Below are 15,138 nucleotides of genomic sequence, written 5' to 3'. Positions count from 1 at the left end.
ATTGCTATCCATCATATATAAAGAGTTCCTTTGAATAAATAAGAGATAAGGAATTAGTAGAAAAATGGACAAAGGATAAGAAAAGCAGTTCATAGAAAAAGAAATCCACAGGTTAGTTAAATACATGGAAAGATGATCAACCTCCCTAATAATCACAAAAATGAAATTTAAAACATACTATTTTTCACCCTGTGGGTGGACAAAATTAAAAAGAATGATAATGTATATTGGTGATAAGGATGTTAGGAAATAGGAGTTCTTTATATTCTGTTGGAAGTGTGAATTGGGTAGCCTTTTTGGAAGGTAACTTGGATGGATACAGCAGTCAAATTTTAAATGCATGTTTTCTTGATCCATCAGTTCCTTAGGAATATATCCTACCCTTATATTCATAGGACTGTTGAAAGGTATATGTACAAAACGTTCCTGACAACACTGAGAAGACCTTAAGTATATATTCCCAGTAGGGTATAATTAAATAGTGTTGTAAAGTAATTTTTAATTACTCTTTCAGTTGCAAGTGACAGAAATCCAATTTAACATGGCTTAAGCAAAAAAAATAAAGTTTAAAAAAGGGAGTGATTCAGTTTATTGGTCTATGGAGTAGAAAAACTTACTGAGTTTAGATATGGCTGAATCTAGGAACTCCTGTCATTGGGAAACTGTCTCTTCCATCTCTGGCCTCTTGTTTGTACATTGCTCATTATCAGGCAGACTCTCTTCCCTCATGGTGACAAAATCACCACCGGCAAATCAAGCTTAAATCCCCTCAGTAACCCAGTGGAAATGGATCAGGTGAGCCCCACTTCAGTCATGTGGACTGAGAGTTGGAGAGAGTTGATCCCAGAGAAAAATCCTGGAACTGTATTAGTCGGAGATCTCTAGAAAAACAGAACCAACAGAATGTGTGTGTGTGTGCGTGTGTGTGTGTGTGTTTATACAGAAAGATTTATTATAAGGAATTGGAAGCTGAGACTCTCAGGATCTGCAGTTGGCAAGCTGGAGACCCAGGAAAGTTGGTGGTGTAGTTCTCTAGTCAGAATCCTAAGAACCAGGAAAGTTGACTGTGAGTTCCAGTCTGAAAGCTGGCAGGCTCGAGACCCAGGAAGAGCCAATGTTTCAGTTCAAGCCCAAGGTAGGAAAAGACCAATGTTCCAGCTCTTGCATTCACGCAGGAGGTGTTCCCTCTCGCTCGGCCTTTTTGTTCTGTTCAGGCCTTCAACTGATCGGATGAGGCCCACTCACATGAAGGAGGGCAATCTACTTCACTTAGAATATGATTTATTTCTAAATGTTAATCTTATCCAGAAACATGCTCACAGACACACCCAAAATAATGTTTGGCCAAATGTCTGGGCACCCTGTGGCCCAGGGAAGTTGACTCATAAAATTAAATATCACAAACTGTGACCAGAAGAAAAGGATGTAGGTCTCACATAGACAAAAGCAGGTGGCAGAATACGATACAGCCGTTAAAAAGCAGCTGTGGCTCACAGTGTGTGTGTGGTGGATAAGCACTTTACTTTCCTTTTCGACTGTTAAGCCTCATCACAACCCTGCAGTGTGGGGACTATCATTGTATTTGTTTTTACAAATGAAGAAATGAAAGCACAGAAAGTTTCATAACTTACCCGAGGTTGTACAGCCAAGCTGGCATTTGAACCTGGTCTGTCTGACTCTAGAGTTAATGCCTTGAACCACTATTAAAGTGCAAAAAGCTGGGTGCCCAACGCGAAGTATACTGTGATCCCTCTGTGGAAAACTAGAGCCCCCTCCCTGTCCACATGTGTTTACTGATTATTTAAAGAAAACAATTTGAAACACTGTATAAGAAACTATTATTACTTGTATTTATTGTTAGTGTATTTATTATTATTTATTATTTACTCTTATTAGGTTACTTCTGGGCAGTGAGTTTATGGAGTTGGGTAGCAATAGGGATGGTTGGTTGGGGTGCTTTTCACTTCATACCCTTCTGTACTGTTTGGCATTTGGTTGTTTCAGATTTCACCCACAATTGAAATCTCTGGGAACCAGCCCAGTGGCTCAGGTGGTTGGAGCACCCTGCTCCTAATGCCAAGGTCGCTGGTTCGACTCCCACCTGGGCTAGTGAGCTGCACCCTCTACAGCTAAGATTGTGAACAACAGCTCTCCCTGGAGCTGGGCTGCCGTGAGCAGCCAGAGGTTGACGTGGGCTGCTGCGAGCTGCCATGGGCTACCATATGCTGCTGAGCGTTCGGTGGCCAGCGTGAGTGGCTGGCAGCCGGTGAGAGCTGCCGTGAGCTGCTGTGAGTGGCCGACCAATGACTAGCGACCGACTGCCTCAGCCAGGGGAAGCCCAAGGCTCAACACCAGCATGGGCCAGGGAGCTGTGTCCTACACAACTAGACTGAGAAACACAGCTTGAACCAGAATGAGGTGATGGGGGAAAGGGGGTAAAAAAAAATCTCTGATTCCAGGGTCCGAGCTCCTAACATCCAAACTGTACGACTTCTCCCAATGTACACACAGGTGACCCTGGCAGGCTATGGCTTCGCCTTCCGCTATGCTCCAGGTGGCAGACATGTGGCCTACATGGAAGGTAGCAAGAGCCCACATGAGGGAGACCTCGAGTTCATTAGCATGGACGTGCACAAGGGATGCGGTAAGAGGCCACAGAAAGGGTTCGGGACCATGGAGACACGCTTCTCATCCCTAGGTCAGCTCTAGGTTTTCACAGCCACAGACAAGAGATGGCCAGACACTGGAGTCACGCTGAGGGACCCATGACACGGGTTCAGAACCATGGATAGCGCCCCCAAGCACTTGAGAATTGTAGGTAGTGGTTCAGCACCAATGACAGAAGGTAGTTGCATACAAGGAAGCCCTGCAGGTCCAGAGGTTCAGATTCAGAATGGTGTATACTGGGAACATGAGAGTTGCCCAAGAGTCATCCAGGAGACGCTGTCGAGGAAGCAGTTGGCCATCCATATTGGGAACACAGGAGTGAAGTCCAGACGGAGACTCAGATGTCAGCAGGATATCAGGAGTTGTCAGCTGAAGCCTGGGAAAGGAATGAGATTATCCAAGGAAAGTGTACGGAGTGAGCCCAGAAGATTCCTTGAGGAGGTCTCAGCCCTTCTTTCCCAGATCTCTTGCTATGGCCACCATGTCCTGCCTGCATTCTCCCACCAGGCTGAGCTCACCCAGGGAGTGGATGGTGCCTGTGCCTCAGGTCATGTGGCAGAAGGTCTGACAGTCAACTCTCAGTGTTTGTTGAATACTTCTACAAATTGTTGTCTAAATTATGGCATTTAGGAAGCGCAAGAAAAATAAAACCCAATGGACTCCTTTGCTCCCCTACCAAGGCTGTATTCAGTGCCCACCCGTCAGGGCTCCCTCATGCCCTGTTCTGTATCCTTTGTAGCTCAGGTAATCCCATTTGAGAACGGGATGGGGCCTGCTGTACAGGCTCTGAGGGCTCATTGAATGAATGAGTGCATGAATGAAAGACAAGTAGATGAGGGAGTGAGCTAGTGAATGTGGGGATGAAGGGATGCCTAAGAGAATGAATGAAAGTGGTTGAGAGTCATGAGAGAGTGCAAGGGTGAATGAAGAGGGAATGAATGGACGAGAGCTCAGACGTTTGGGTGGATGAGCATGTGAGTGCATGGTTGAGTCAGTAAGAGGAAGGGGTGGACATTTCAGTGAGTGGAGCATCCAGACTGAGTTGCCATCTATTTCCCTCCTTCCCCAGGGCCCTCCCGTCGCAGTGACCTCCAGACCTTAGGCTACTGTTTGCTGAAGTGGCTTTATGGGACACTGCCGTGGACAAACTCTCTTCCTAACACCGAGGATATCATGAAGCTGAAACAGAAGTGAGTGTGAGGGTCAGCAGAGCCCAGCCCTGGCCCCAGCACCCCTGCAGGTGGGGCAGAATCTCAGGACCCAACGGGACAGAAAAGAGGGGGAGGCAGCGTCTGGCAGAGCCAAGGCCTCTGCAGTTCTCAGGTGTGTGTGCTCCCATCCATTCCAGCAGACAGGAGCGTGGGCTCTGGAGCCATGCTGCCCGGGGTCAGACTCCGGCCCCACCACTGGAGGGTGTTGGGGGGCAGTTTCACTTTCGTAAGCCTCAGTGTCCTCTGTGAGATGGGATTTTATTAGTACCCACTGCAGGGGGAATGGAAAGATTCAAGGGAGTCAAGCACACAGCGCTCAGCACAGATTCTGGCCTGTACAACATGCCCACTGTGCACAGGACGCCATGACTTGTTCATTCCTTCCCAGGCATGTGGGCCACCTAAGCAGTTAGGTGTGGGCCCTGCCTCGGCACAGGGCAACACCCGCCTCCGGTGTTAGTCCCCTCCCTCGCCTTTGCGTGTAAAATCACCAGATCCTGCTCGTGCTGGTTTAGACATTCAGCACCAAGGACAGCGGGGAGGCGACTATGCAAGGGAAGTGCTGGGTGGAAAGTTCAGCACCAAAGACAGAGGACAACAGCGCAAAGGGAAGCGCTGCGCGTGGGTTTAGCACCACTGACAGATCAACTTGGCGCAGAGGGAGGTGAGCGTAGGCGTTTGCGTTTCAGTACCAAGGACAGTGCGCATCAGGACGCCAGGGAGCCCTGCAGGTCTAGAGGTTGGGACTCAAGATCGGGGATAGACTTGAACAGATGAGAGTTGCCTAGGTGTCACCCAGGAGCGGCTGTCCAGGAGATGGGTGGCTGTCTGTGTCTCAGGGGCAGGAATGAAATCTAAACGGAGATTCAAACCTCAGCGGTATCCCAGGAGTTGTCAGCAGAAGCCCTGGGAAAGGATGAGATTTTCCAGAGAAAGTGTACAGAGTGGGAAAAAGGAAAACTGCAGTGACCAACCCTGGGTCCATTGTTCTTCTCACTTCTTAACATGCTGTGTCACTGCTTCATCTTGAGCCTCTCTCTTATTTTGCCCCTTTTGATATCCCCCATCTTCCTTCTCTCAACCGTGGACACCCACTCAAACATACTTAACACATGTTACACTGATCTATTTGCTTAAATGTATGTGTATCCTTACATCTGCATATTGGAGGTAGGACTGCGTGTATTTGACTTGCTTAAATGGTTTTCTCTACGTCGCATCTGTGTCTGACCTTTCTCAACACTGTTCTTCAGCTGTAAGCGCATTGTTACATGTGCATTGAGTTTGCTGCTTCTGAATACTGCTTGGAAATAAGTTTGTACAGCTGTGTCTGTGTCCTTGAACTATATATGATGAGTGTATTTAATTTGCATAAATGGTACTCTGCTCTAAATTCCGTTGTTTCTTGCTTTCTTTCACTCAATGCTATAGTTTTGAACTTTTAACTACATTGCTAATTCACTACCTCTGAATACTTCTCCCCAATTTGTTTAGATGTATCTGTGCCCTTGAAATATATGTCGTGTTGTTGGGTGTGTGTTGGATTGGCATAAGTGGTACCACGCTGGAATCTCCAGGTTCCAGCTTAATCATCACTCCCCAGGAACCTCTGCCCTCGCCCTCACTGCGTCAGGCCTCCTGCTTGTTCATGCTCAAAGGAAGGGGTTTGCTCCTGTCACATTGGCCTGCTTATGATGACGTTTTCAAGGCTAATGTTTGTCATATGCTTGTCTGTGCCGAGCACTGCATCCAGTGCTTCCCTGTGTCATCCTCAGAACAATTCTGGAATAAATGCTCTTGCCATCTAAGGCACGGATTGCTTATGTAATCAGCCCAGGTCACACAGGTATTAAGTAAGGGCGCTTCCACGCGACACTCAGGTCATTCAACTGCAGAGGGGCCCTTTCACCTGAAAGCCAGTGTCTCCCACATGTGGGAGGCTTATCATGGATGGATCGCTGGTGCTTGGACACAGCCTTCCTCCACTCGACAAATATGTATGGACCACCTACTATGCTCCAGGCTTTTTTCTAGGCCCTGGGATACAGGAATAACTAAGACATATCCTTGCCCTCAGGGAACTCACACCTAGTAGGGGAGACAGTAAAGAGAGAAAGTGCAACACAGCATGCCAGAGGGCAAACTGGTGGGGGCTGTTGGGTCAGCGCTCTGAGGGTGTGAGATTGCACTGCTCTTTTAGATTTAATGGCCAGCGCAGGTCTCCTAGCAGAGGTGACAGGTAAATTGCCTCCAGAGTGGCATTGAGGCAAGGAGGAGGTCTCACTTTGGTGCCGATACGTCACTAACCGCTCTGCAGAAGAAAGGAGAGACAGACAGGGAGGCCTTTGGCAGCCTCAGTGTCAGAAGCCAGCCTCAAAACCCACCAGAACATGAGCCATTGCCCTGTTTCGTTGGAATTTATTTTTGCATTTATTGTCTAGTTTTCCACCTTTGAAATGAAGCCAAGTGAAAACAGCAACTCACAGAATTAGTGACACAGGCAGTGCGAGCATACAGTCCAGTAGCTAAAGTGTTGAGTGTGACTGAAGTTTACGACCTAGACTCTCTTCTGTTGTGTTAGGGACAAGGCTGAGCTACTCTTACAAGGAGACCCCAAAACACTGGCTCAAATGAGGTAGAGGTTTATTTCCCACAAGGTAGGAGACCAAGGGTGGTGGGTGCCTCAGCCCCCTTCCACACGCATATGCCCTCTGGGTGCACGCTCTGTTGCCACTGTCTCCCATTGCTTTTAAAGGGCCGGACTGCAAATGATGTGTGTCTCCTGGTTATGTGGCCACCCCGGGCTGCAGTGGGACTGGGAAATGTCTCCAGCCTGTGGCTGCTGACCCTGGGGATTCTGCCATTGAAGGGGAGAAGTGACACTGGATAGCAGGTAGCAGATCTTCCACAGTGCCACCTGGAGCCACGTTTCTCTGAGGGCAGGAGCCGTGTCAGCTCTTTACCGTGTTCACAGCACAGTGCTTGGTGCGTTGTGGGTGCTTAGGAAATAGTTGTGGAATAAAGGAATAAGGAATGAATGTGTGAGCCTTCATTCTCAGGCCTGGGCTTCTGTGTGGACACAGCTCGTGCAGACGTGCCCCCAGCCTTGGCGGGATTACCAGGTTGGGAGGAAACACACAGGCAGGAAGCAGGCACTGCATGTGAGGGTGGAGGCAGTGCCTGGGGCATTGTGGGAGCAGAGGGGAGGCACAGGACCTGGCCTCTTGTGAGCCTTTACTCAAGAGATGCCTGTAGAGAGCAGGCATCTACCTGATCTGTAGAGAGCAGAGACGTTTCCATGGCAGGCAAGATTTTAGGCAAACAGGATAGCACATATGTGAGCCCTTCATTCACTTATTCATTTAGAACCTGTTTTCCGAGGGCATCTACGTTTTCCGAGGGCATTTGTGCTGGCAAATGCCAAGGACACAGATGTGAGTCAGCTGAAGGCACCTCTTGTCATTGGTGAAACCGCCTGCTGTGGCTCCGCTGGACTGAATCCTCCCTCCTCCTGCTTACCCTGACTCCTAAGAACAGTCATATCTCCCTTTTCACGTCTCTCCCACGTTCCACTTAACAAGAGATAATTGATGAACGTGAGACGCTTCTCTAAGAGACTCTAGTCACCAAGTTGGTACAGAGTAAATAAAATAGGTGCTGTAATCATTTTACTATTGATGACTTCAGTATGAGTAATAGTTCATTCCAGAACCCCAGATCCCAACCAGGGCCCCGGAGGGAGGGCCAGCACGTGAAGATGCCCCAGGGAGAGATGTTGAGTGGTGCTGTTGCAGTCATTGCGGGCCCCGCTGCCCAGACTTGTCCGGTGACTCAAGGCAGTAACCCAAAGGACCACGAGGGGGCGATGTTGGCACGTGCAGGTTTTCTGGAACCCTAACTTGTTTAGATGTCTCACTTGTGTGCATGGCCTTTTTACATTCATTCAACAAATATTGACTCACTAATTCATGACAAAATGAATGACTAAAAGAAACACAGAGAAGTGGTGTGATGCCCCAAGGCTTTCAGGTGTGCGAGGCCTCCAGCTGGGAAAGCAGAGACAGAAATTGCATTCGGTCTCTGCTCTTAAGGCTGCCAGAGGCAGGGAGGTCCCGCAGACACCACAGTGACAGCCTTTGGGGGAAGAATTGCTTGCGAAGTTTACAGCGTCCTGAGGATGGCATAGCCCTTTAGGGCCTTACTCCCACTCTCAGTCATTCATTCACCATACATGTCCTGAGGCTGCCGCTAGAAAGGGATTGGACCCAGCCCTTCCTGGACATACCTGTAAGGATGCCAGTGGCTGTAGGGTTTCGTGGACCTCTGCAGGGGTGCACAGGTACTCAGGAGGGACAGATTCTCTTTGGCTGGAGGGGAAGCTTCCAGGAGACCAGCCCACGAGCTGTGTCCAGAAGGGAGAGCAGCCACCTGGCAGGTATCAAGGTGGGGAAAAGCCATCCAGGGCGCAGGTAACAGGATGTGCAGAGGCTGGGCGGTGCAGGTGGGTGCGTGACTGGGTTGGGGGACTAGAAAAAGTCTCCCATGGCTGGAGCATTAGATGCGAGGGAGGAAGTCGGGGAGATAAGGCCAGAGGGACCCGCGCAGCCTTGCGTACCAGGGGCTTTCCCCCAGGGTGCTGGGGGGCCCGAGGAGGGCTGTGAGCAGAGCGGGGCAGGGGCAGCTCTGGGTGTAGAAAGACTCTGGGGCCATAAGGGGAATGCACAGAAGGCTGGGGAGGAGACTGGGGTCCAAGGAGGGAGGAGGAGGCCTGAGCTGGGCCCAGAGCCGTGGACAGGGGAGATGGGGCAGAGAGGGTTGGAGAGCAGGAGGGTGGGGCTTGGGGACTTCTGGGCGGTGGGGGAAGGAAAGAGCAGTGCCCAGTGACTGGGTGGAGCCAGCCCAGTGGCCCAGGCCAGTGAAGATGCAGTGGGCGGTGCTCTGAGGATGGAGCAAAGGAATTGGACAGATTTCCATTTTCCTTGAGTAGTCCAAGAGGGTGTGTGTGTGTGTGTGTGTGTGTACAAATATGTGTGTGGATAACATAACTTTACTCACAGATTTCCTATTTGTGAATTTGCCCACTCATAAAATGTACTTGTGACCCCAAAATCAATACCCACAGTGCTTTTGTGGTCATTGTCAGCCATGCAGAGTGGAATACATTTTGAGTTGCCCGGTGCCCGCGATGCCAGCGGAGGCTGAACGAGGCAACCCTCTGCCTTGTTGGTTCAGCTCTCACACTGTAAACCAGGGTCCTTCCTGCGGTCTACCTAATGCCACATTCCCCACATTTGTGTGCTTTCTGTTGTTGATTTCGCTGTTTAAAGTGGCCCCAAACATAGTGCAGAAGTGCTGTAGTGTCCCTAAGTGCAAGGAGGCTGTGATGTGGCTTATGGAGAAAATATGTGTGTTAGATGAGCTTCCTTCAGGTATGAGCTAGGGTCCTGTTGGCCTTGAGTTCAATGGGAATAAATCCACATTATATTAAATATGGTGTCTTTAAACAGAAACATACATAAAACAAGATGATGTACAGATTAATCGACAAAATGTTACCAGAGACTTGCACGAACCTAACGCTATGCTTCCCCTAAAAGCAGGTTCAGAATTGGCTGATTCAGTGTCGAGGTGACTCTGTAGGGCATAGAAACCACCGTAAATAACAAGAGTCTACTATGTAGCTGTGGGACATCCTGTTTAAAGGTTGCTCTCCCTTCCCAAAAAGACCTTTCTCATATACCTCTGTCCTGTCAGGTTTCTTGACCCGGAGACTCTCGTGGGAAAGTGCAGTCGCTGGATGAGTCCCTCAGGTATGTCCTGAAGGGGAAGGATGGGGGGGGGGGCTGTAGCAGGACCAGTGGTTTTGGGCCCACATGGGGTCGCTGCTCTTTACACCCCTTTGTTTTCTTTCCTTTAGTTTTCCGAATTGCACATATATGTGCTCCTTGTAGAAAAACAAAAATCTTCCCCCCAAATTCAGCAGTGTTCCTGAACAATAATAACAGTACACACACGCACGTACACACACACAACTACAACCACATACATATAGTGGTTTTTTCAGTGGAATCTTATTATGTGTCTTGGTCTCCAACTTGATTTTTTTCATTGAAGAAGAGTATATCTTGGAGATGTTTTGTGTTGGTGTCTGTAGAATTTTGTCAGTATTTTTTTTAATTGTGGTAAAATACACATAATGTCAGTATTTTAAAACTGCAGTTGTGATTCATTAGTCAGTCATGAAGTCAATTTAATGGGTCAAGAACAGGATTCTTAAAATTTTAAAAGAATACAAAAAGTATGAGTGCCTTGCAGGAGGTAAGGAAATCTGAGGTTAGTTGCAGCGATACATATTTATGCTCATATATATATGTATATATGTGGGTAACAGGTTATAAGGTAAGATGTATTTCTAATTATGTCCATCTTTTTAAATGTTTTAAAAATGCTGGTCTATCTAGGTACAACAACCCATCGTATCATATGATATAATCTATCATATGAATATGTCTTAATTTATTTCACCAATTCTTCATTGATAAACATTTAGCTTATCACCAACTTTCTGATATTATAAACTCTTTACTCCTTTTTTTATCTGGGATTTGAATATTTGCTTATAAAATAATTTAAACTGAACTGAAATGTGTAACATAAAAAGTGAAAGTTCCTGTTCCTTTCTTGTCCCTTCCCCAGTCATACTTCCAAAGTAATCGCTGTTAATAGTACGGTGAGTACATATCAGTTATCTATTGCCCGGTAACAAACCCCTGCAAAACACAGTGACCTAAAACAACAGCCATTTTATTTCTCCTCAATTCTTTGTGATAACGATATGGGCGGGGTTCATCCAAGCGGTTCATGACTGGTCTTACGGGGAACATTCATGCCAGTGCTGGCATCTGGCGGTTCGACTGGGGCAGCTGGTTCAAGTGGCTCTCGTCCCTCCCATGTGGCGATGGGCACTGGCTTGTCACTGGAAGGTCTCGGAGGCCTCAGCTGGGATGGCTCATCTCTGTTTTCCAAGGTCACGCATCCTCCACCAGGCTAGACCAACTTCCTTCACGTGGCAGCCTCCTAAAAGGGCAAGTGTGGATGCAGCCGAGCATGGGACCCAGAACACCACTTCTGCCACATTTAAGCAAGTCACAAGGCCAGCTTACACAGTCACATTGCAAAGGGGCATGCATGCAGGGATGGCAGGAGCTGTAAGCAGTCTAAACAGTCTCTGCTATATGCTGCTCCCTCTGTATATATACAGCAGTCATAGGTAAATACCTGCATGCACACAAGGTTTTGTTTTACAAAACCATTGCTTTTTACTTACAAAATTATTTTTGTTTTTATTAATAAAAGTATTTTTTGTTTTAATTAATAAAAACGAAAATAGGCTCACCATACATACATTTGGGTCGACAGCTCGCATTTTTCATTAATTACTATTGGGGCTGTTCTGTGTTCTTGCTCATACATCGACCGCAGTTCTTCTTACCAGCCGCACAGTATCATGATTTGGCTAAACCATCATTTTTAAAGCCAATCACTGTTATTGGAGATTTAGGCTGTTTTTGGTTTGTTTTGCTTGTTTGTTTTTCTCAGTGTTCTTTTTGTAGAGCTTCTACATTGCTTTCTAAGCAGGAGGCAGGATGAGACAGAAATGGATAGTTTGTCCCCTCCAGCTCTGTAAGGCTTTTTTTTTTTTCCAAGGGATAAACATTATTTATTGATGTGCCCGGAGGAATTATGAAGGAGGCAAAACTTTTTTTAGTACCTGAGACCGCTGGCTTCAAATCATGGCTCTGCTGCTCAGGTCACACTCCCCTCCAGCCTTGGGTTCTCGCTTCTTAAAGAATGAGCTCTGCTGCTGGCGATGGTGGGGCTGGTGGGGCCGGGCGTGGGAGATGGGGTGGACGTCCCAGCCTCCAGTTCCAGTCTGACCTGCAGGTACCAGCCAGGGGCCTTCAGTGAGGCCCCTCTGAACCTCAGCTTGTAGAGAATGGAGCTAATAATAGCCCCCACCTGCGCGGTTGCCCCCAAGAATTCAATGCAGAATCCTCTACGCAGCTGGGCCCAGGGGCACTGCCTCAGCTTCTGCTGCAGCCCTACTTAAATGAGCTTTTCAGCTCAGACCCTGGCCCGTCATAGACATTCCCTAAGTGGGGTCTGTTTGACTGTTCCTACTGGTATCATAATTGGCACTTTTTAAACGTGTAATAATGGTACTGTGCTCATTTAGGGAGTAAAAACCAAAGAGCCTTTATCTTGTAAAGTAGCCTTTATCTGTTAAACTGTCCCTGGGGCCTGTGTCTGTAAACCAGTGAACTAAGATTTGTTTTACATTTTGCAATGGCTGGGAAAAAATCGAAACAAGAACACTTCATGACATGTGAAACGTCCAAGGTGCACCTGACGTCCAAGGTGCAGCGTCCATAAAGGAAGTTGTCTGGGCACACGCCCACGCCCGTTCGCTTACCTATCATCTGTGACGGCTTGTGTGCGAAAACAGCTGAGTTGTCCTTGTAACACAGGCGTGACGCACAAAGCCAAAAATATTTCCTCTTCGGACTTTATAGTGAAAGTTTACTGGTCCCCATTTTAGAGATAAACGCTAAATATTTACAGATCAGATGACATGATTAGCTGGAATTTGCTTTAAAACAATACAGAAGGGGGCAGTGATAGAGGTTTGGGTGGAAAATTGGCTGTGTTAACAGTTGTTGACACTGGGTGATGGGTTTGCTGGTGTTCAAGATACCGTTCTGTTGCATGTGTGACATTTAAAAAAAAAGTCTAAGTGCTGTGGCAGTGCCAGGCACAGAGGAAGCGCTGAGCAGATGGGCACCGTGGTTGAGAACCTCTGGGCACAGCCCCCCAGGCTCTGGGTCCGGGGCCCCTCTCAGGCCTTCCCCACAGTGGCCATGTCTTGACCACAGAGACCCTGCAGAAGTACCTGAAGGTTGTGATGGCCCTCAAGTACGATGAGAAGCCACCGTATGCCCTTCTGAGGAATGATCTGGAAGCCGTGTTGCAGGATCTGCGGGTGTCAGCCTACGACCCCATGGACCTCCGGATGGTGCCATAGGTGCGTTCTGTGGGCAGTCTGTGAGTCTTAGCACCCTCCCTTATCACTCACCCACCCCCCGTTCTGCTTTCCAGATGCCACTTGATGTTTATTCCAGGGGCCAACGTCCCAGTTACGTGCTGGATTTTCCCACTGGTTCTGGAACTTTCCAAGCCCCCAGGAATCGCCCATAGCAGAAACCTGACTCAAATTGGCTTTTAGAAAAGAGGGAGATTGATTGGCTCTTGTAGCTAGAAAATTCCAAGGAGGAAACTAGGCATGACTGGATTCAGGGCCTGGAAAATAGCAGTGAGAGGTTATTTGTCTCTGCCTTTCTCTGTCCCTTCTTTCGTCCCTCTGTCCCTCCACCCATCCCTCTGTAGTCTCCACTGTCCTTTGGGTTGGCTCCCCCAGCCCCACAGATAAAAAAAGCTGGCTGGCTCTGTGCCCCCGGCCACACCTGCTCTTGTTACGTGGTGGTTTATCTTGCAGCCCTTCCCTGTCATCACGAACGTCCTGTTTATGGCAGCAGCGCCGTATTCCCTGGAATGAAAGAGACTCTTCTTAACCAGTGACTGGCATTTGCTGGGGTTCCCGGGTTTTTGTTTGACGAACCACGTTGCCTTGCACACCTGCGTGCCCAGGCATCTGCTGTGCGCCTGTGTCTGGGGATGGAGTTCTCATCCTGGAAGAGACGACTAGACCGTGCCTGGTTATGCTCCCGTTAGCACTGTGTGAGAGCAGAGAGGAATTTTTGAAATTCGCTCAACGAAATTCGTTTAGTAGTCAGTTTTGGCAAGGCTGCGTGGGTGTTCTGAAGAGTGGCTTCCCCAAGGCGCTCCTCTGTCCGCAGAGGTGTTATATCTCTCATCATGGCTGGCGGGAGTCAGAGCGCAGTGTTGTCTAACTCAGGGGTTCTCGAATGGAGGCGACATTGCCTCCAGGGGCACTTGTCACTGTCGGCACACGTGCTTGGTTGGCACTCCTAGGGAGAGGGTGCCCCTGGCATCTAGTGAGTAGAGGCCAGCGACGCTGCTCAGCGTGGGACAGCACACAAGCCAGCCCCTCCCGGAATCATCGGCCCCAGGGCCCATCACACCAAGGCTGAAGGGGCCAGGGCCAGGTGCACTGTGAGCAGCACCCTCCTGTCTTTTGCGGCGGGCCTCTTCCGGGTGGCACATTGATGATAGTGCTGCTTCAGCCCTGCACCCCTCTCTCCCGTCCAGGGCTGCCAGCATAACATAACGTGGGTAAGCTCTGCGCTCAGGCCCGGCCACACACCACTCCACAAGTGCCAGGGTGTGGGTTTGGTGCTTTCCTCTAGTGGGCTCTCGGCCTTAACCACGGGGGCTCTCCAAAAGTGAAAGCGTGACTTCTCCCCCCAGCTTGCCCCTGCCCCAGTCTCTGCAGCTCGGCAGATGGCTCCTCTGTCACCCGGCTATCCATAAGACCTCCGGGTCCTCCCTCACCCTGCCCCTCCAGGCAGTGGCCATGTCCCTTCTAGTCCCCCTCCTCCGGGTCTCTGCCTCCGCGCTCTTCCTGGGATCCCCTGGAAGTGGGGAACCCTGCAGTCGCTTGTCATAGTCGCTGGTGGTAATCTCCATCAGGGTGGGGTCATGTCTTTCTCTGGCATCTGTCTTCCTGCATGGCCTAGCACTCGGAGACTCCATCGAACGTATCAGGTGGGCGACCAGTCTTCCTGTGCTGGCCTGTCTTACAGCAGCACCTTCCTGTCTGCCCAGTGCAGTGGAAATTTTAAAACTCAAAACCTACCCTCCCCTGTCAGGATCACTATAGTTTCAGATCTGCTTGCTCTCTGGGGGCCACTTACTCAGCAGCAGGTTTGTCCCTTGGTTAGGAACTCAAGGAGATGCCACCTAAGGAGTGGGTGACCTTGGAGTAACTTGAAGATCATCTCATCCCTTTGCTTTATGGCACCTCCTTGCCCTGGCCTGCCTAGCTTACCTCCCCTGCTCCCCTCACCCCTCCATCCCTCTGTGCCAGCCACACTGCCAAGCTTGATCCCACCTCAGGACCCTTGCACTTGCCATTCCCATGGTCCGGAATGCTTTTCCCCTTCGCTTTTTGTGTGGCTGGCTCCTTCTCACTACTGGCTCTCAGATCACAAGGCCTTCCCTGATCACCCCTCTCCCACTGTGAGGCACCTCCCTGCCTCCTCTTAGCACCTCTCTTGTTACA

The 15,138-nt window shown here is 49.1% G+C and overlaps 1 protein-coding gene across 16 annotated transcripts in view; it reads left to right on the top strand.

The window, feature by feature from the left end:
* Positions 1-15,138, top strand: part of VRK3 (VRK serine/threonine kinase 3) — a 39,974-nt gene that overhangs the window by 19,998 nt on the left and 4,838 nt on the right. For 12 of the 16 annotated variants that reach the window (XR_013992130.1, XM_081031194.1, XM_081031190.1 and 9 more), the window contains exons 11-14: positions 2,512-2,644; positions 3,737-3,857; positions 9,633-9,688; positions 12,812-12,960. Coding sequence is in view for 11 of the 16 variants with exons in the window: in XM_081031194.1 (XP_080887320.1) it covers positions 2,512-2,644; positions 3,737-3,857; positions 9,633-9,688; positions 12,812-12,960 (459 nt within the window). In the remaining 5 variants the exon portion in view is untranslated. Of the gene's footprint in view, positions 1-2,511; positions 2,645-3,736; positions 3,858-9,632; positions 9,689-10,574; positions 10,609-12,811; positions 12,961-15,138 lie in introns of all 16 variants that reach the window. The other 4 variants (XR_013992131.1, XR_013992132.1, XR_013992133.1 and 1 more) reach the window with 1 other exon arrangement.

The sequence above is a fragment of the Rhinolophus hipposideros genome (genome assembly GCF_964194185.1).
Source record: "Rhinolophus hipposideros genome assembly, chromosome: 21".
NCBI classification, from domain to species: Eukaryota; Metazoa; Chordata; class Mammalia; order Chiroptera; family Rhinolophidae; genus Rhinolophus; species Rhinolophus hipposideros.
This window is presented reverse-complemented; position numbering and strand designations above follow the sequence as displayed.